The sequence below is a fragment of the Stegodyphus dumicola genome, chromosome 6, assembly GCF_044657685.1.
Source record: "Stegodyphus dumicola isolate Sdum_Otavi_A_Nest chromosome 6, ASM4465768v1".
NCBI classification, from domain to species: domain Eukaryota; kingdom Metazoa; phylum Arthropoda; class Arachnida; order Araneae; family Eresidae; genus Stegodyphus; species Stegodyphus dumicola.
In genome coordinates this window covers 152,136,831-152,160,148 of record NC_140773.1, presented here as the reverse complement: position 1 = coordinate 152,160,148, position 23,318 = coordinate 152,136,831, and the positions used below count along the sequence as shown (strand labels likewise).

At 31.8% G+C, this 23,318-nt stretch overlaps 1 protein-coding gene across 3 annotated transcripts in view; it reads left to right on the top strand.

Moving 5' to 3' along the window:
- LOC118201766 (SHC-transforming protein 1-like) overlaps positions 1-23,318 on the top strand; it is a 141,256-nt gene that overhangs the window by 92,645 nt on the left and 25,293 nt on the right. For all 3 annotated transcript variants that reach the window (XM_085819043.1, XM_085819042.1, XM_085819044.1), the window contains one exon: positions 11,333-11,691. In XM_085819043.1, the coding sequence (XP_085675169.1) occupies positions 11,333-11,691 (359 nt within the window). The remainder of the gene's footprint in view (positions 1-11,332; positions 11,692-23,318) is intronic.

The following is a 23,318-nucleotide window of genomic DNA, read 5'->3' as shown; positions in this document are numbered from 1 at the left end:
AATAATGTCCAGGTATGGTACAATGGGATTTGGCGACATGATGATGCGCAGTAAACGGGTCATTTTGGTCTTGGCGACAATTTTCAAAATCTTGCCAAAGCCTTACCGTATACTAGAATTTTACCGCAAAATCTTTTTAAACTTTTTTTTTTTCTTTTTAATAAATACCTTGCCATTTTGCAGTAAAATAAAAAAATAGTAATCTGTCATCTAGGCTAACCATGTAATATAACTATATTCGCTAAAATATCGTTGATTATTCTAATTCAATTTTTAAGTAATTATCTTTATTTTTATGTTATTCGTATAATTTAATGATGCTTCTTCCCTCTAAATTTATTTATTATTAGTAAATAATATTTCCAAATTTCAGGAAATTTTCTCTGGCATAATCTTGAAATTAATTCTAGCAGTATGATGACATACCATCACGAAATTTAATGCACATATTTTTTCCTTATGTATGCTGCGAAATAAATATAAAATACCTCAGTTTATTAAAATAGATTTCTTTCTTTCGTTTAGCTGCAGAATGTCTGCAAAAAAAGCCTTATTTTATTCCAGATTGGGAAGATTCTAATCTCAATCTTCAATGGAGAAAACAACAACTATTATAATTATATTTGTGTTTTCAAGTGTTAAGGTGTTTTTTAAGAACATACCTCACACAAATTAAATTTACCTAAAATCTAACCTAACTATTTAGCATTGCATCGTGATTTATAAGGACCGGATTAGCCTCGTGTTGAACTGGTGATGATCATGAGTAATAATTAAATAAAACATACATTTGTTATCCAATTTATATATCTTAAATTTTATTAAGTTTCTTAAGTGGAAAAGTAAACAAAATTATCAAACAAAGTATACCAAAAATAATTAAGAATAAATATCCTTTGGGATTTATTGAATAATTAAGTGAATTTGCTACACAATACAAGTAATACCATAATAATTTACCTTTAGCGTAGCCAATTTAATGATTTAATGATGCTTCTTCCCTCTAAATTTATTTATTATTAGTAAATAATATTTCCAAATTTCAGGAAATTTTCTCTGGCATAATCTTGAAATTAATTCTAGCAGTATGATGACATACCATCACGAAATTTAATGCACATATTTTTTCTTTATGTATGCTGCGAAATAAATATAAAATACCTCAATTTATTAAAATAGATTTCTTTCTTTCGTTTAGCTGCAGAATGTCTGCAAAAAAAGCCTTATTTTATTCCAGATTGGGAAGATTCTAATCTCAATCTTCAATGGAGAAAACAACAACTATTATAATTATATTTGTGTTTTCAAGTGTTAAGGTGTTTTTTAAGAACATACCTCACACAAATTAAATTTACCTAAAATCTAACCTAACTATTTAGCATTGCATCGTGATTTAAAGCGAATAGACTGGAATTTTCTTGAAACACACCTGGAAAACCTGGAAAAGTCAGGGAATTTCATTCTCCTGTTTGAGTGGCAACCCTGTTACATGAAAATTTCTATAAAGTACTCTTTAGCTCCATATTGTGTACAAGCACGTTCTCTGCTTTATTTGTGGGGAGAGTCGTTATTTTACTTAAGCTGCTTCTGAACCCGTTCTCAAATTTTACAGTTAACCACTAAATTTAAAAATAAAATTTTAAAACTGAAATAATGGATTTAAGTAATCATGATATCAGAACACCAAATCATTCATTAAATCTCACTTAATGCTGTCATTAAAAGTGGCTTGAATAAGGCCTTCTGTTACTGTAAGTTAGACTAATCATAACATAAATGCTTTTTTTTTTTCCCTTTACGGTGAGCATAAGTGATAAATGTACAAGTGATACAAGATCATCGTATATGATTTGCATACAAATAACGAATAGCTCTCTAATCGTGTAAAACTGAAGTGTGAAAAGATTTGTTAATTATTGAGATAACCATTATGATGCATATTTAATTATATTTCTGTTATGAGAACCACAAATATATTCATTGCTTCCCCCTCCCCCCCAAAATTCTAGATCTCCAGCTGTGAGTGAACTGAAGTGTGAAAAGATTTGTTAATTATTGAGATAACCATTATGATGCATATTTAATTATATTTCAGTTATGAGAACCACAAATATCTTCATTGCTTTCCCCTCTCCCCCCAAAACTCTAGATCTCCAGTTATGCATGGATTTTTTTTGTATCCCCCATGTCTTCCTTCATACCACTGATCAAAGACAGGCTGTGTACCAGTCATAGATTTATGGTTTTTGTTCATTGTGAACAAGCTTGCTATTGCATTTATTTCTGCACACAGTTTTAACTATAGAATCTCTTATACCAGACGGCAGGTGTTTCAGAACATCATCACAGTTGGTAGTTATATCCAAGAAATCATACAGCCGAACTCTAAAAAGCCAAAACTGAAGACAAGAGGGGAAAATGTCAAATAACAAAAAATTTGAATTATCAATTTTTTATTTCACTTCAGCTTATTATTTTGACTCGTCAAAGTTCAACTGTTTGTATTTTATTCATTGCTTATCTGCTAGCAAAAGGCTGTCATTGCAGTATAACTATTACTTGAAGAAATGGTTTATAATATCTGCTGATAATTTCACCATTTCCTATTAAGCACACTGTTTAGCAGTTTTAGGAATTGGTTAATAGCTGGTTTGAATTAGAAATTTATGAAATCTGAATTCTGTTTATCAGTTGACCATAAAGTATTATAAGATTTTAAAAATATAACATAGTTAATTTTTCATTAATATAATAGGAAGTCCAAGATCCAGACTTGTTGAAACTTACCAGTTCTGGATTTTAGATCATCAGTTTAAATTTAGTAAAATGGAAGATAGAAATTATAAAATTAAAAGTATGCAGCAGTTTTGTGTAAAACAATAAAGCATTTATGATCTTAAGGGAATAAAAATTTATCAAAAAGAAGCTCTGTATTTATTTACTTTGTTAAAAATTTCTTACAATATAATTTGTTTAAGTTACTTCACATAATTTCTTATGAATAATTGTGAAACCATACTATAGATTTCGAGTTGTGTTTTGTTTTATAATAACTTAATGCTTAGATATCATTATCTGGAAATACACTCACGTTTGTGAAAATTGCAACACCAAGAAGGAATCGTCATAATTGAATGCAATTTAATACACAGTTGAGTGGTAGTGGTACAAATAAATGATTAAATGTTCAAAGCAAACAAACAAGAACAAGAGATCAGAATCAGTATTTTGTGTGGCCACCACGCGCCGCAATAAGTGCTGCTACACGACGTGGCATGGAGTCAAACAAAGTTTGAATGTCTGACTGAGGAAGAGCATTCCATATCGTTTGTACGCGTACCCAAAGTTCGTCTGCAGACGCAACAGGACAAGGATCACGAGCAAGACGCCGACCAATGACATCCCACACATGTTCAATTGGCGACATATCCGGGGAACATGCAGGCCAAGGAAGAAGCTGTACCTGCTGCGCTGCAAAGAAGGATTTAACAATCCGAGCAGTATGAGGGCGGGCATTGTCCTGTTGAAATACAGCGCCTGGCAAGCTTTGAAGGAAGGGAACAGCTTCGGGCTGTAGAACTTCACGGATATACCGGTTGCTGTTCAGATTGCCCACAATTCGTAGCAATTGAGATCGTCTATGATATGCTATGGCGCCCCAGACTATAACTCTGGGTGTTCGTCATTTGTGGCGTTCGATAATGCACTCCGGAAGGTGGCGTTCACCGGCATAGCGTCTGACACGAATGCGGCCATCATGGTACCACAAATTAAAGCGGGATTCGTCAGAAAACACGACATGCTGCCAATCAGCACGCCAGTCTCTATGCTGATTGGCCCATTGTAGCCGCAGGCGGCGATGGTCGTGCGTTAGGGGGATCCTGTATAAAGGAGTCCGTGCGCGCAGTCCACACTGCAGCAGACGTCTACGAATTGATGAAGCACACAATGAAACACCTGTAGCTATTGACCACAGTGCTGCCAATTGTCTAGAGGAAGCTGTACGGTCCGTCCGCGCCATGTGGACCAGGTGTCTATCGTCGCGAGCTGACGTCACATTTCGGGGTCCACTCACGGATTTCCAAGTTGTCCGACACTCGTCCGTCCACTGCTTCCAAACGCGCATCACTGTGCTGCTGTTACGCTGCACACGAGAGGCTACTGCACGATACGACAATCCAGCTTCACGAAGGCCGATGATTCTCCCTCGTTCAAACTCTGTAAGTTGTTCAAATCTCGCTCTCTTTCGTCGACGAGGCATAAGTACAGATTGAGTTAACGTTTACCACTAGCAGATAACCACCGATAACCATACATGCCTCGCTACAGCCGTCTATTTATTCGGATCCATCAGCCGTTCAGAGGGCGCTGCTCAGCATACGCATGCACTACGGATTTGCAATTCTAATCATTTGCATATCATGCGCTACTTTGCATTTCCTGAAAATTTCAGCTCACTCGCGTAAGTCCTTCATGGTGTTGCAATTTTCACAAACGTGAGTGTAGATTTTTCTAGTTTTTTGTAATTTCTGTATCAATGTTCATCCATTCTTCCATCATGACTGTTTTGAGTTCGCTTTTTGTTTTGATGTCGTGTTGGTGTGGTGGTGACATTATGGTGACAATTCAGAAACTCCATTTTGGATTTTTGGCCACCAAAATGATTGCACCATTTTCAAGAACTTGTTTGTTAAATAGTTTCAAAGTTTCAGCTTTATATACTTTATATTTTTTTTTAATATACTTTGTTCATGATTTAAACATTTATTTATACTTTGTTCAGCATAAACAAAGATTTATGATTATATAATTATTAATATTGATCTGTTTTTCATGCCAGAATGGTTGGCATAGTTTTATTGGAATATCTGTGAACTTTCATGGTCAATGAGAAACTATATATGTTCACTGACTCCCCCCCCCTGAGAAAAAAAAGAACAACAGTCCTGAATTTTCTATTCTCAGCCTGTAAATAAAATTTAACTTTCATTTTTCATGTCTTGAAAGTGCTACTCTGGATAATCATTAGATTTTTGTATAGCTTTGCTCTAACATACATATTTAAATGCAAAATTTGACTTTTTCTCAAATGCCAATTTTTTTCTATATTTTATTTCTACACCTCAAATTATGCCAAAGGGCCAAGCCAAGTTTTGTAAAATCTAAAAGCAACAAGACAGAAGAAAAACGTGCCAGTGTAAGGCTTAAGTTAGGCTTTATGTTTGGCATACATATTTTAGTCAAGACTCTATTGATTTTGAAGGCAAACAGATACAGGTTTCTTTTTTATCAAAAGCAAAGACATCTGAAATAAAGGGAAAGCTACGGTTGTTTTTACACCCAAAAGATGTAAAACAAATGAGAAGATAATGTCATCTCTTAGCAGAATAGCAATAAAAATTGAAAAATTAAGTTAATAGAATTTTAAAAGTGTGGATTGGAATTATAGTCATTAACTAAACAAAATAAATCTTTGTGAATGTGAAAAGCTTCAAGAAAATCCAATTCATTAATAAACTCTAAAAAATTCCAATTCACTGTAAAAAAATTTATTTGAAGTCATTGCTAAAGATATTTCTTCTGTGCACTCCATTATGGTTTCTTTTCATTTTAAATTGCCGTTTAATAATGTTCCAGTCAAAGGAGCACTAATATGTCTTGAAACTAGGCTTTGAGAATTCCATTTCACACATACTGAAACTGAATAGTTAACTTCTTTTGCAGAAGTTTCTTTGAATCAAGCCCCCTGTATTTTCCAAAATAAATGTTATTGCCAAATTGAAGGATTAGCTATGGGTAATCCCCTTAATTCTTTTCATTTCTGGATTTGCTACATAGATGACACTTTTATGCTTTTTAATGATAATAAAAAAAATTATTGCAGGTTTTATCTGCTATGAATTCAATAGATCCAGCCAACCAGTTTACTTTTTGAAACGATTCTGACAATACTTTCCTTCCTTGATATTCGTATACTCCACATTGAATCCGATTTCAGCACTATTGTGTATTATAAACCTCTTTCTGCTTGTTTTCGTCCCCATGGTAGGTCATATCACCTAGCTAAGCCATAAATGGTTTCTTTTTACTATTATGAATATCATGCTTTCAAAGTTTGTTACTCATAACTTTAGCTTGCTAATGAACTCTATTATTGGACATGAGTTGCTATTGATCAAGGATGCATCAATCTGCTCTTAGAAACAACATTAATAATCTTGTCATCTTTCTGTCAGCTACAAAATTGCACAGATTTCTACTAATTCAGTTATCAAGTCATTTTCTCACCTGTCGATAAAATCCATGGCTCAGATCTTAAAGATGTGCTGTTGACCTTAATTCTTGAGGAATTTATAGCATATCTTGTCAGTGTGGTTTGAGATATATTGACCAAACTAAGACAATGTTAATGTTTCTCATGAAGGAACACAAATTGTGAATCCAAAAAGGAAAACTAACAAATTTTCAAGAGCTAATCATACATGAAAATTAAATCACAATTTTGACTTTGATTCTACAAAAAATATCCAAAAAGCTTTTTCCATTGGTGAATTAGATTTTCTTGAAGTTTTGCGCATTCACAAAGATTTATCTTGTTTAGATAGTGACTTTAATTCTAATCCAATCATTTCTAATGCTTTTTAAATTTCTATTAACCTAATTGAAAAATTAAAGAAATAAGGAAAATTTTTGCTGACAAATGGTGCTGCCATATTTTTTACTTTGCTCCATTTGAGTATAAATACAACTGCAGCCTTCCCTTTATTGCAGATTTCTTTGCTCCTGATGAAGAGGATTTGTACCTGTACCTGCCCTTGAAATTCATAGTTATGTCATTCCACCAGTTTTCTTTTTCTTTTTTTTTAATTAACAGTCAGAATTTTAATCTTGCAGTGTTATATGAATTTCACATATATTTAATAATATTGAATAATAATATATTTAATAATATTGGATTAAACCTAAATTTTGATTTAGAAGAATTCTTCTTTCATAAATCAAAATTTAGGTTTAATCCAATTAAAATTAACACATTTTTTTCCTGGTTTATTTTAAAATACTTTTGAGAAATTTCTTGAAAAAAATTTGAATTATAAAATTTTTAACATCATTTTAATGTATATGTATTTCTAGACATTCCTGAAAAAATTAGAGTTTTTAATTCAAAATTTCCAGAGATGTATGTGAATTTATATATTGGCATGTTTTGAAATTTGGCATATTTATTATAGCGATAATAATGCTAGATATGGTTTACACTCATTACAATCTTAATGAATAGCAAAAGTTATTTTGAAACATAAATTTCTAATTAAACTTTTACTGAGGATTATTCACATGGAATAGCTTTATTCTCATTTTTGTTAATAATGCCTAATAAGTGTATAATAATAATAATATATTAAAAACTATTTTTTAAATTTACAAAAATTGTTTATCAAAACTTAATTTTTTCCTCTGTTTATAAGAGTAATTTTTACTTTGCCATTTTATCTTCTGCTATTTTACTTAACTTCATTTTATGTATAACAAAATTTAGTTGTAGATTTCACAACTGGTCAGCATGTATATGTTCGATACTTTCGAGTATGTCACAACAAAACAAACAAAAAAACATTATAAGCAAAACATACTGTCTTCTACTATAGAAATTTTTAACTGTGGCAAATTGTACTAAAAGATAACATTTTTATCTTCTTTTCTGTGAGTAGCAAAAACAACAAATGAAACTGACTTTGAAGATGTTTCATATCCAAGGCTATTTCGTGGCCTTAACTGCATAGAAATTTCTTAAACAAACTGTTGTTTACAGTTGGAAGGGTAACTAGTACAGTCAAATACCAAAAACCCACCAACCTGAAATCCGCCAACTCCTGAAATCAGCGTTACCTCTCAAAATATAAACATTCAGCTTATAGGTTCCAGAAACCGCAACATTGAGTATGAAACATCGAAGAAAAAATACTTACTGAATAATGACGTCATAATTACTAAATAATAATGAGTCATAACAGAAATACCGAATTATTGACATCATGATAAAAGTTTTTTTCCCCTCTAATCTCCATTGAGTTAAGAAAGCAGATGATTAACTCAACTCTTCTTTCGGGTTCACAATTCACGTTGTTATATTTTCTGAGCTTGTTATTTCATGAGATTATTTAGTGCTGCCTTTTATTTATCCGGGTATTTTGTGGATAAATTAAGAATATTTTAAATTTCTGGCCTTTTTAATGCAATTACAGATACGAAACGCACCCGTGATTTTACTGCTTGCAACGTTGAAAAACATAAACATGTTGCATTGACGGTAATGCAAAAAGTGCAAATTCTGCAAAAGATGAAGACATGTGCATTTTATAGCAGAATCATGTGGAATTGCGATACGATTGTGTATGATATACAGAAAATGAAGAAAAGCTGTTGAAATTTTACAGCAACAGTGATTCTAACACCGGAAATCTTTGCATGATTCGAAATTGGCAAACCTCGATGCTGTGTATATACACTGGTTATCATAAATTAAGGAAAAATCACAAAAATAGCGATAACTCCCTCAAAAATAAGCCAAACCGTTTAAAATTTGAATATGTTGCCAAGTAAGTGTAGCTGAGTAAAACTCCAATATAGAAATTAGTGGTGCTGCCCTCGGAATACGTCATCTGCGAGGAGCATAAAAGTCCATGTGTGAGAGCAAGCCCACATATTTCACTGTGATAGTGACATCAGAAATTTGAGATAGCCGATTCGTAAAAATGATCTCCAGGCATCATTTGCCTGCAAAACTTTGATAGAAAACCATTGGGAGACTAGAGGCAGGACAAAGTCAAACAGAAGTGGCCAGATGCCTAAATGGGAGTTCTTCTGTGTTTCATAGACTTTGGAGGCAATTTCAAATCACAGATTCGGCACCTAGGAGGTTCAGCCAAGGAGGGCCAACTGCTACGACGAGCGCTGTTGTCCGATATTGGACATTATGTGCACTTAGAAATAGAACCGCTACTCCGACTCTTCTTAGATAGTCCCTTGCTGAAGCCACCGGAAGGTTGGTGTCAACGTCAACTATGCGTAGAAGACTTCACAAAGGTGGTCTATATGCGAGGCGAACAACCATTTGCGTGCCGCTCAAGTCACGCTATAGCCGGGACCGTTTGCAGTGGGCCCAACAACATGTCCACTGGACGCCTGAGCAATGGAGGGCTATTCTATTTATGGATGAGTCCAGGTTTAGTCTAGAATGCAATAGTATGTGTTATTTGATATGGAAAAAACCTGGAACCAGTTATCATCCATCAAACATCCGTGAAAAAGAGGCAGTGTCTGTGTTTGGGGTGGCATCTCTTTGGGTGGATATACAGACCTCCATGTTTTTTCAAGGGAAACCGTGAATGCTCATGTTTATAGAAATGACATCCTTGATGCTTATGTGCGCCCATATGCTGGGGCAATAGGTGATGCTTTCCTGTTACAGGACAACAACACAAATCCAACACAGGGCTCGCATCGTAGATGATTATCTACAACAGGAAACAATTATGCGCATGGAGTGGCCAGCTCAATCCTTGGACTTGAATCGTATTGAGCATGTTTGGGATGCTTTAGGGAGACATCTAGCTGCTCTCAATCCGTCCCCTTAGACCCTTGCCGCGCTTACAACTGCTTTGCAAGAGCAATGGCTCTCGCTTCCTATGGAACTGATAGACCGCATAATTGAAAGCATCGCACATCGCAGAATGTGCTGTATTGCTTCTAGAGGCGATTATATTCCATATTGAAGGTACTTTTACTATAGCAAACTGACATCTTCGATTTGTTCATTTTATACATATGCTAATTTCTATACTACCATAATTGTCTGGTAATTTCTTTTTATGTTATTTGATACCTTACTATGTGTTGTATATTGTGGGTAAGTTTCATAAAGTTCTATATGTAACTTTTTCAGTAATCGTGATTTTTGTGATTTTTCCTTAATTTATGATAATCAGTGTATAATACAATTAATAACATAATCAATTTATAATTTATTTACTAAATTATATTGATTATATTATCTCCATATGTAATAATAATTTGATGCATATAATAAGTTATTGCTATAATGTATATAATAGTTTAATTAAGTGTATCTAATACGCCTTATTTATTTTGCACTTTTAGTCTGAATATTATGATTTATCTTTTCTGTCCTGAAATCCGCAAAATCCACACAACCTCTGGTCCCAAGCTTTGTGGATTTCTGAACTTCTACAGTATTATCATCAACCTCCCCTTTTTTTTTCCAAAGCAAAAAATATTTTTATGTAAACATAAGATTTAGAATAAGCATATTTTTAAAAGTCAAACTATTTGTCAAAACTTGAGTTCTTATTATCAGTATGAATGATGATTATTGTTACATTTATTTACATTTCTGTTATGTTAGAATTTATTAAAATTCTTATTGTAAAATAATTTTTCAAATTTAAAAAGTTATCCGTCTCTGTGAACATATTGCTAATTTTATATCAATCAAAGTTGTAACACCTACACTTCTACTCTTCCCATGAACTCTGTGAAAAAATACAAGTTGATGTTAACCAATGAATGAGAACCTAAGTTTAGAAAGCGAATATTGGTAGTTCTTGTCGTATTCATTGTGATTGGATACTCTGGTTTAGTTCAGAAATCTGCATTTAGGAACCACACATAACTTACATTGCTGTAAAAATGAGCACTGACCCATAGGGATATACTGGAGAAATGCATTTCACTTAGCTGTCTTGATGACAAATTAGCAATTTTTGATTTTTGTTTTAAGTAACATATTTGTTATAACATTATTTTGTCTTGTAGCCAATATTTATCAAAAACAAAATACCAATGGAAATTTCTCCTGACTTATTCATACTTGAAATGTTACTATTCCTACTTGATTTGTTATTAAAGTGATTGTATTAAGTTAGGCACACTGGTAAAAGTAGTACTTGTGACAGACAAGAAGTAGATTATTTGCTTTCATCTCAATGCATGTAAATATCATTATTTCCAACCATGTACTTAAGTAGTTATTGAATGGTTGTGTAAACATATTACATGGGTTCATATGATGATCTAGGGTATGCTTTATCATACCCTACGATAAAGCATTTAGAACTCTTATATGAGTTCATAGGCCTTGTGGAGGATTTTTTAAACTCATATATGGGTTTTTAGCGACTAAATGGTTAATACTGCTTTAGTTACGATATTAATCATTAAAACCAATGATTTAAGGAATTTATTTTAAGACATGTGCATATTATAATTATATTCTTTTAATATATAATGCAGTGATAATGCATGTTCTTAGAACCCTTTGAATCAGCCTTATTCCCTGAGCCCATTCAACCACCACCACCACCCAGACATCGATTGTTGGATTCTCCACCTAATCCACCACCACATGCTTCATGTGTATCTCCATCTCCATCTCCATTTGTAACATCTGTCAAACACAAGTGGCCAGCAGGGTTAGCAAATCACAGGGTAGTACTGCTACAAGAAGAATGGTTCCATGGACCTATCAGCAGGAAAGAAAGTGAAGCATTAGTTGTGAGGGATGGAGATTTTCTGGTACGGGAATCTCAAGGCTCTCCTGGGCAGTATGTTTTGACAGGAATGCAAGCTGGAATTAGGAAGCATTTACTTTTAGTAGATCCAGAGGGAGTGGTAAGTAACAAAACTAATAATTTTCACATGGTTTAAAAGTTTATTTTCATTAATTATAGTTATTAATTACAAACCTGAGCTTTTAGTTTCTTCTAACTTTATAAGAAGTAGTGATTCATTTTAAAAATGGTGAGAATTCAGGCTTATTTTCTTCAGTTGCCAACAATCATTGTGTGAATCTGTTTTATTAAATGAAAAATTTATGATTGATTTCAGAAATTTGAAATATAATCTGTAAGTGCCTATTTGTAAATTGGATTGCATTCATTAGTAGGTTTATTTTAATGTAGTAAAAAGAGTAAGAAGTCTGATAATACAATTTGAAATCATTAACTTATTAACTGTTAATCATGATTTAATCAAAATAAATATGCTATTAATAATATCTCTTTAAACTCCAAACCTTTCTTTTAATGAGTCAATAAAGTCAATGTTTCAATTTTTATTTATAAGGTTATGTTAGATGACTAAAATACACAGAGATATTCAAGAATTAGTATACTGTCTTGGTCTTACTTCTCTATTAAAAAATTAAAGACTAAAGCTATAAAATATAAGCTGCTGAATTAGGCAATTAGTACTTTTTATCTTTTTTATGTAAAATAATTAGAATTTATGTAAAATTATAAGAAGTAGTGATTCATTTTAAAAATGGTGAGAATTCTGGCTTATTTTCTTCAGTTGCCAACAATCATTGTGTGAGTCTGTTTTATTAAATGAAAAATTTATGATTGATTTCAGAAATTTGAAATATAATCTGTAAGTGCCTATTTGTAAATTGGATTGCATTCATTAGTAGGTTTATTTTTAATGTAGTAAAAAGAGTAAGAAGTCTGATAATACAATTTGAAATCATTAACTTATTAACTGTTAATCATGATTTAATCAAAATAAATATGCTATTAATAATATCTCTTTAAACTCCAAACCTTTCTTTTAATGAGTCAATAAAGTCAATGTTTCAATTTTTGTTTATAAGGTTATGTTAGATGACTAAAATACACAGAGATATTCAAGAATTAGTATACTGTCTTGGTCTTACTTCTCTATTAAAAAATTAAAGACTAAAGCTATAAAATATAAGCTGCTGAATTAGGCAATTAGTACTTTTTATCTTTTTTATGTAAAATAATTAACATTTAAATTAAATTTATATCTAAATGTTTTATTTTTGGTGAAAATTTGTATAAATCATAGCTAACTTAAAATGAGTTTTGAAAATGTTATCAAATATTTTAAGGTGGAATAATTGTTGTGATCATATCAAACCATATTGTAGTAAATTTCATTTAATGCATTTGTCTTGGAATATTAATAATATATTTTGGGATTTAAAGTAAGGATGGGAGGACTGCCACATTTGCATGGCTCGGCTTTCCCTAGTGTAATTTTGTAACATGATTTTCTAATATTTGTTTTTTATCCATTTTAACAGCTTATGCATGCTTTATATTTTATCCTATTTTGATGTGCTTGTAAATATGGTAATGCTCAGTATGCAAAGAATCACACACACACACACACACACACACACACACACACATATATATATAAATGAACTATATTTACAAACTCTAGCTATTTTCTACATTGAACTTAATGCTCATTCTCTTTATGTGCCTCTGGGTTATCTTTAAAATAATTACAATATTGTAGAAAAACTATATGTAAGTCCTGTTAGTCTTTTAGTTATGAATTAGGTGTTATATATGCATTTACGGTGTCAATGGTTATGACTAGCGTCTCAAATCAGAATGGCCGTGAAACAGCTCCTTAAAGAACAGACGTTATGTGCATGCTCACGGACAAGGTGAAATGTGTTTTCTCCTCAAAGTCTAGCACTGATCTGCTGGCTATTACATTTGGCTATTATTCGCCAATTTGTGTAAATTTTCGTTCCCCCCGTGAACAAACCATGTTCAGTTTTCGAGGCACTGCAGTGTAGAACAGTCGTTTTTTTTTCGAATTTCGAGTGTTAGGAAAGCATTTGAGAGAAGAAAGTAGTCTTAAATTTAGTTGCACTAAAATGAAAATGGTAACTGATATCAAACTTAAAGCTGTGAAGAAAAGATTTCACCGGAATGCGTTAAGTTTTAGAAGGGTTACATTTAGGAATTTCTGAAATGAATAATGACTTAAAGGTTAAAAACTTATAGTTGAAAATAAAAGAAAATAAATCAAAATTCCAGTGTAATAAAAATCAATGATTTAATGAAAACTCTTAAAATATTCTACCTTAAAATTTATGTTACTGATTTTTAATATTACATTTTCTTTTTTTCCTGAATAAAAAGTTTCTTTTGATAGTGCAAATAAGTGATTAGACTAAATACAACTCATTAAGAGACTACATTTCTCTGAAATTAGATTATAAATTAACTTTAAGGTATACTGATTTCCTGAACACCAAGACGAATAGGCTGGTTGCATATTTGGTTTTTATGCTTTTCTCAATGTGTAAGGTGAATAGGAGCTAGTTTCCCTCAGGAAGCCCTCTCTTCCGTTAGGGACATAGCCCTTGCTATATGAAATCAACCTAACCTAAAATAATAATTTTATTGTGGTTTGACTTTTAGAAAGCTTTCAAATATAAAAAAAGATCTACAAATTTTAGAATCTTTTCTTTAATTATTACAGTCATATTTATTTAGTTTTTGTTATAATTATTTGATTATTTTCCATTCATAGATAACTTACTGCTTATGTAGATTATGAAAAATTTTTAATTTAAAAATGTACTGTGTGACAAAAGATATTACATTGGAAGAAGTTTGCTATTTTAATTAAATATAATAAAATATGCAAGTGCTTCCTAAGGGAAGGGTTACCTTAATTAAGGGTATTCTAATGGATTAGGATTATTTGATTATGGCAATGCACTTTAGGAATATATGCTTTAAGGGGAATGCCTTCATGTAGGGCTTTGTAAAGCAAACTGCCTCATATTCTGTTTACAAATTGGGAAAACTTCAGAAACTTTTATGTAACCAACTCATTCACCAGAATTTGAGCCCTTTCAATGTTGCCATCCTCTTTAACCAGACAGCATGATATCAAATTTTTTTTTGCACATTTTCAGTCTGTTAATGTGATGTGCTTCTTCAGCTATTAAATACAAGATTGCTATAACCATCTTAGAATTTTGTCTTCCATTTTTAAATGTAGTAATAATTTTGCAATATTAGTCTTAGAAACAGTTCGCTCACTGTTTGTTTCTGTTCTGTAAAGTAAAAGTCTGATAATCCAGCATCCAGGGTTTGATGCTCTCATTAGTATGGCACTCTTATGACATTTCTGCCATAAGATGGCACTACAGTGTGTAATGCTTAATAAAATCATTACTTTAAAAAGTCAACTGCTTATTAAAATCAAGACCCAAGGAATGAATTTCAATGAATACAATATGATTTTAATATAACCACTTAATAAAATGAATGCTACTGCTTACAAAAATCAAATCACTTTTGAAATTGTAAAATCAAAACCCTAAGTTCATGCTTCAAGTTCAGCAATTTTATTCAAAGTCGATTTACTTTCACATGTGCAGGTGCAAATGGTAGAATTTTTTTATCCGGAATTGTCAAAATCCCCTTAGTCTGTGTCTCAAGGTCAGTGATGCCATTCAAGATTAATTAGCTTTTACACATGGAGGTGGAAATGCTAAAATTTTCTTATCTGGGCCAATCGTGGGTGGGGATGGGTTCCAAGAGGTTTGTTAGAACTGTCTCGGAACAGTTGGAGGGGGAAGAGGAAACAACAACAACAACAACAAAAAAAAAAAAAAAAAAAAAAAAGTGAGGAAAAAAATCTTTTTTTTTTTTTTTGTTTCTTTACATACTTATAGTTTGTTCAGTTCCCCCATCAACATGTTCCTTGGTTGTGCCTCAAAATGTCCAAATACAAGGGCTTAAGCTTAAAAGATAAAGAAAAACTGATAAAGCAATATGATGCTTTACCAAAATGCAGCCAATGTGAAGCTTCTGTACAACTTGAGATTTCACAGTCTTTAAACTGTTTAAGACTGTGTAATTCTGTGTTTAAAGATAAATTTTTAAATAATGTTTCATATGCTTATAAAGTGTATTGATCTGTGTAACATGTTAAAATAATTATGATTTATCTGAATTAGAATGGCTTTTGTAATCCACAGAAAAAATAAGTTTTTTTGAAAAAAATGTAACTTACACATTAAACAGCATATCAAAAAGGAGTATTAATCTCAACAGCAAGGTTATGAGAGAGAGTTATATGTACATTTCATTCATAAAAATTTATTGAAATCTTATATAAAATAAGTCTATTTTTAAAAATGTTACTTTTTTATCCCAAAGAACATCCAACCTTGTATCCGTAACTGAAATGAAATCCTGTCATATAGGCCCATTACCACACATAACACTTTATAAAATAAAATAATGTCAGAACAGATCTGATCAACTTAAGCACTATCCACTACCATTTTGTTCAGGATTATTTTTAAAGTTTCAGCAATTGTTCTGTGTCTTTTTATCATTTCAGTAGTCTTTTGTTTAAAATTTGTCTTTTTGCAGTGTTTGTTTTATTTATTTAGGATGGTTTCAAAATTTGATAAAATTATTGATAAGGAGAAATGAAACAGAAACACAAATTCTGGCCAATTGCTAAAATTGATATTTTAACAATTCACCAGAAGCTGAATAATATTAATCTAACCTATGGATTAAATTATTCAAAAATTTAAATACAAATATAGGTAATCTTTTATGCAATATTTTTCAAAATTCAATACAAAAGAATGGAATTTTAAGGCTACTGTTGCTTCAGACATATAAATTATACAATATTACAAAAGGCTTGGTGAAAATTGTTACCAAATGCCCTTAAGCAAAATTCTATAAAAATAAGGTGTCGCTATTGATAATCCAAACCAATCATTCTGAGACACTGAAAACAGCTGAAAGTCTTCCTTTGAGCTATCTATTAATTATATAATCAGAAAATGAAATTATAAAATGGTATTTACAAATGCCAAAAACTCTTGATGCTATTAGCTCTACACTTTATACACTGGCAAAACTGTGACTTCAATAAGTAAAAATGTTTAAATATATTTAAGCTATGAATAAATTTATTTACCACAGTCAAACCTCTACAACAAAATTACAAAATCCCACAAAAAGTTTCACTAAATGAAGGTTATGAAAAAATAAGATTTAAGATGATAATTTTTTTTTTAAATTTTAAATGTAAATGAAGTATACATGCAAAATTACATACATTAATGTATCCATTCCATCAATGTATGAAAATTACATACATTAAAGTATCCATTCCATCAATGTATGAAAATTACATGCATTAAAGTATTCATTCTATCAAAAGTTATGTATGAAAATTACATACAATCATTTCTAAAAATAATCAGTTACTTAAATTTGTTTTGATTGTAAGGAATAGTACTTCATGTCATAATACATCTTGCATCTTTGTAATGCATGGAAAACATTTAAAAAAAAAATTTTTTTTATAAAGTACTGAAGTTTCATATTAATAGTTGCAATGTAATTAAGTTATTTAGGGGGGAAAGGCTTATTTCTTTGCTAGTATGTCAGAATAAGAAATTTAATTGCACAATTTCTTTTTTAATAATAGTTTTTCTTACTTCTTAAAACTTTCTTTATAATATTGCTGTAGTGTTGGTTACATAAATTTAAAAACAAAATATGCCCTTCTGTTGAAATGTAATAACATTTATTAAAAGTTCAAACAACAGAATAGAATTTGTAATACTTCAGCTGCAAGAGTAAAAATGATGAAAGACAAACGTGTGCTCATGTGACACCAGTGTAAACAATGGTTAAACAATGAAAAACAGTCAAATATAATATGTCCTGTTAAGCTCATTAATAAAAATATATAATTCAAGCAGTTTCACTTATAGTAGGTGAAAAAGAATGAAGAGTTCCGAAAAGAACTTTTCTCCTCTCGTAAATGAAATACGATAATGAAAATATTATAGAAATTATGATGAAAAAGGCTCATGAGTTCTGAAAAGAACTTTATTATTATTGTTGTTATTAACACACCAAACAGTAGCTAGCAAACAAAATACGAAACTGGCGAAAAATACGGTAGTTTTTTTTTTTTTTTTTTAATTGAAAATTTTAAATCCTTGTGCACCACATAGTATTACACAAGGCTTACAGAGGTAAGTAAAAAAACAAACAAATACAAAAACACAACACAAAATAAAATAAACTTACAAATTCACAGATGGGACGTAAGAGATAAATTTACAGAAGAAAGAGAAAGCCATTTTATGTTGGACAAATACGTGAAGAGGGGGAGAAAATGTAATATTCAAAGAGTTTAACCTAGAAATGAGTTCCTTTCGTCCTTCCATGAGCTTTAAGCAATAGAACAACAAATGTTCGACATTTTGCACTCCCCCGAAACTGCATGAACGCAAGTCTGAACTAGATAATCTAAATCTCTTCAGATATGAATTGAATTTACCATGTCCAGTTAGAAATTGAGTAACTTCAAAATTGCAAAAAAAGTGTTTATTATTCAGTGTGTGAGGAATGGAAGGAAAATATAGTTTAGTCAAAGAGGCATTAGTAGAATTCCTGTATAGTTCATTCCATTTGAGTATTGTATCATCTCTACTTTTGTTCTTGTAAAATGACTTGGGAAGTATCATTGGAGTAATTACTTGAAGATGTGTAGCTTGTTTTGCCAACCAATCAGCCCTTTCATTTCCTAGATTGCCAATACAGTAGTTTTGCCATCACTTGCTGGTGATAAAAAGAAATGACGCATGCACACTTCATTTAAACATCTTACTCGTAAGGAGCTGTTTCACGACCATTTTGATTTGAGACGCTAGTATAGTTATGTTGCAAAATGTTTATTGATATGGTGAGTGCATGTTTTATTCACACATGAAAATGGATACCTGCAGATATTTTTCCTAATATGCAGGGTAACCCAGAAGTCAGTTAACATTTAAAAATTCAATAATTCACGGAATAATGTATGGAAAAAGGTAAAAATTGGCACACCTGCTTGAAGTGACATGGGGTTTTATTGTGGGGGAAGCCAAATATGGTGCAAAATGTCAGTGATGCTGCATGAGAATCATGTATGAAATGAGCTGTAGTGAGAGAGGGAATCAGTTTTTTCATGACTTTGTCACTTTTCTATCCTTGCCTTCAGGTGTTGGTCATGATGTCATGTGGATTTATCACATCAATCATGATTTTTTTTTGATAAAATCTTTGATAAAATCCACTTTTTCTTTGATAAAATCCACTGCTCTGCTATTCAAACTGTCAGTGTGATGCATTTCAAGGCGCACTGATATGCACCCCATATTGCTACACATGTGAAAGATCTCTTGTACGTATCGTTTGGTGAGGAACATATGCTGACCTGCCACTTCTATCATGCTTGGCCTCTCAGGTCCCCAAATCTCAATCTGTGTAATTATTGATTGTAGGGTTTCCTGAAATTGCAAGTCTACCATGATTGTCTGACCTCATTAACCGCTTCCCTTACAAATTTTTTTGAAAAAAATTGCAAAAAATCATCACATTTTTTTAAATTTTATTATTAAATACAACAAAACGAAACAAATCAAAATATGTAGGTTTTAATTTGAAATTTTAATTTTTTGAAGGTGTAAAAGCATTTATTTTTAATATTAGTTTACTATCCCGAGTTATCTCGGGCAAACGAAAAAAAGTTAAATATTAATCTTTGTATGATAGTTTTTGAAACAAGGGACAACACAGAGTGATACCTGACATTCTACACTGGTATCTGGTCTCTTTTCTTACTGGCTTACCGCTGGAATCTCTTTCACGGGAGCACAGAGTACACTGTCTCATTGGATTTTATTTATTTATTTTAATTTTATTTATTTAGTTTTTTTTTTTCCCCCACCTCTTCATAACCACTATCTGAAAAATCATCGCTTTCGCTATCTTCCATCATCACCATTATTTTATTTTTCCCAACGCATGCATCCTTCTTTATACATTACTAATCCACAAGCCAATGTATACTATACAATAGGGAAACACACGACCAGTCCCGCCAAAAGAATCGTGCAACCAACAAAATTTGGCAAACTGCCAATCTAAGCTAAATATTTCCTTTCATTTCCTCCAGACTGAGTAAAACCGTGATAAAAGAAATCGTACTAACAAATTCTGCTTCGCCCGAGTTTTCTCGAGATAATAATTAACTGATACGAACCCGAGATAACTCAGGATAATCAGGCAAGCGGTTAAGGATGTTAAATACAACATCCGATGGCAATTTCTCACCATACCTACAGATATGCTGTAAAGTGCTGTTCACAACAATGTTCCTTAACTACAGGTATTGTTGAGAAATGATAGCCGACATGTTGAATATTTGTTATAAGGAATATAGTCTCTGCTAAAAATAGTTGTAATGCTAATTATTGCATTTTGCTATACGAAGCGCCATCTGTTGGCTGTTTTAAGCATTTTTTTCTTTCAATAAAACATGATTACATTTGAAGCATGTGTCAGTTTTTTTTCTGTACCCACATTATTCAGTTAATTATTGAATTTTCAAATGGTAACAGACTTTTGAGTGACCCCTTGTACACAGTGCATCTTCATAGTATTAGAACCTTTTTTTTTTTTTTTTTTTTTTTTTTTAACAAGTTCCAGCAAGTTAAGTGATAATTGACAGTATATATTACTATGACATTTCAACTTGTTTTTCCTAAAATGTTGTCTGCTTGGGGACAGAATTTGCTATGCAGATAATTGTAATCTTTGATACAGTGAATATATCCTGTCAAGGATTCAAAAGCTGAGCAAAGAAAATCAGATTTTTGAATGTTTTGATTTCATCCAAAGTGCAGATTTAGTCAAGATCCCCCCCCCCAAATTAATTGTGATTGGAAGTGAAATTTGTGCTTTGCTTGTAGTTTGGTTCAGTTGATTATAGCAAAGCACACTAGGGCTATCTGCCTAAGGGTAGGGATGCCTTCGTGGAGTACTTTTCAGGGAAACTGGGCTCGTATACACATTACACGTGGGGAAAACCATGAAAAACACCCATGCAGCCAGCCCATTTGCCTGGAATCAAACACTGGTCAGAACTACCACAAGTGTTCAGTGATTTTACTGCTTGTGATCTTGAAACATAATGGCATTCATGTGCTTGGGATGGAAATAGTTAACCATGACAGAAAACCTTGCTTTCAGGGATCATGAGTAAAGACCATGTTAATGAAATTTATTTGATTAGAAAGAGATAATTTTCTGGAAATATTTTCCTTAGAGACATATGATGAACTCTATATTTTATTAAGATGTAATGGACAAACTTCTGATGAGGAATAACAGTGCTTTGCCTGAAAAAGCTCAATTGGATTATTGGAGCTGTCACACAATTTCATTTTTGTTGAACACTTTTTAGCAAAGCTTGTCATAATTCTCAACCACCTCACTTGTTCACTAGATTTAGTAGATGCAGAATACTTTCTCTTCTGCTATGTGAAGATTCACTGTGAAGGTCATTATTTTAATAGTATTAAAGAGTTTCTGATTGCAGGCTTAAACATTATTCCAAAAGATCTGCAAATGAGTCAAGCAGTTGTATGTATGCCAGGCATTGTTTAGACTAAAAAAAATTGTTCCCTTTTTTTCTGGCATATAATGCACGCCTATAATTTCTACATACATTGTATAAGTTTTAGGTATATTCGCTATATAATGTGCACCATTTTTATTACAAAGAAACATGAAAGATACATATGCAATATTCTTGTCTTTTGAAGTCATTCATTCGAAGATTTTCCCCAGGTTTTCTAACAATAGTATACTGAATTGACATATGATAAAGGGAACAATATGTGTGTGGTGAGGGCATTAATGCTTGACTAAATAATTCTGCAAGAAAAGATGGGGTTGTATTGACTGAAGATGTGCACAAGAATGTTATTCTAGGGCAGCGGTCGGCAATCTTTCTGGAGTTAAGAGCCATTTTTTCCCTTGATGTGGTAAATTATTTTTTAAAGAGCCAAATATAAGTACATACATCGGTAATATTTGAAGAAATATAATGCTTATCTGCTGTGAAACATGTATTTATTGTGAAACCAAAACATTGTATTTCACATAGTAATAGAACATATAATTCAACGTAATAAAATGTGGATAAACTTTTTATAACTGATTAAAATAAACCTAACTGCAAAAACCTAATTTCAGTAGGTTATATAGCTTTGCTTAAAATACAAATTAAACATAAAAAATAATAAAAACACAAATATATTAGTGAGATTTCTGGGATTGAGTAGAGGCATAACGCTGATCCAGCCTTGGTGACTATTCAGAAGTTTTTAACTTTTGCAATTTTTGAAGCTTTTATCATTAAGCATACTTCTTAAGTTTTTTTTTTAATAACAGTCATATCTGAAAATAATTGTTCATAGTTATGAGTAGAACTGAAAAATGTCAAGATGCCAAATGCATATGTTTTCACTTGATCATAAAAATCAGGAAGACAGTTCCATGTTTCAAATATAATTTCTTTCTCCTTCCTACATTTTGAAAGATCCATTCATTGGTGTCTGGCAATCAGTTTTCCTTTTTCTCTAGCTAGATTTTCTAGTCCTGACTAAAATCTGTGAATTTTTCTGTTCATGGATCTTTGTTCTTCAAATCTTGAATCGTAACTCAAATTAAGCTCCATCGGTGGTTGGGAAGGTTGTCAAATCCAGCTCGCACATCTTCGCCACTTCAAAATGTAGCAAGTGTCCATTCTGCATGTCTTGAACAAATATGCTAATTGTTGTTCAAATGAACGTATCACTTCTAAAAGAGTGTGTGCACTATTACCTTTCCCTTGTAGATTTTTTATTCAAGTTTTTAAAATGCGATGTCATTCAATGGAAAAATAAAATTTTGCAGCCACTCATCATTACTTAACTCAAGATATTCAATTCCTTTTTGAAGTAGGAATGTCTTGATATATTCAAGGCACAAAGCGAAATGTTACAATACTGAGCCTCTGGACAGCCAACGAACGCTCTGAATGAATGGCATAATGAAAAGAAAGCATGTCATAATCCACCCTTTCTTTGGAAAGCGAAACAAAAGCTTTGTTCATCTCAGCAGAGATACTTTCTAGTATCACGTTCACATATTCCTGTTTTCTTTAAAAAATGATGCTCGATATTTGACTTTTTACTATTTAATAATCTTTCATTGCAGATTAGGCATGTGGGAAGACCCCAGAGTATTTTGTATAAATATATAATTTTCCATCCATTCAATTTTAAAATCATGGTGTGCATCTTGAAATATACACTGCTTTTTCCGTGTTACCGTGGTAAAAAATGTAACTGTCACAAGTGTGACTGAAAAAAACAAAAAGACACTATAAGTCATTTGTGTAACAGTACTATATGCAGGGCTAATTGTGTTTTTAAAATTGTCTTTCATTATTTTAATTGTATTATTTCCCAATTATGTTATCTTTCTTTAATATTAAACTGAAAATTAAAAGAAAAAAAAAATACTTACCCTCATAAAACAGTCGATAAAGGATCACCAAATTTGTCTCTTCCGTTTCTGGTATTTATAGCTACCATCACA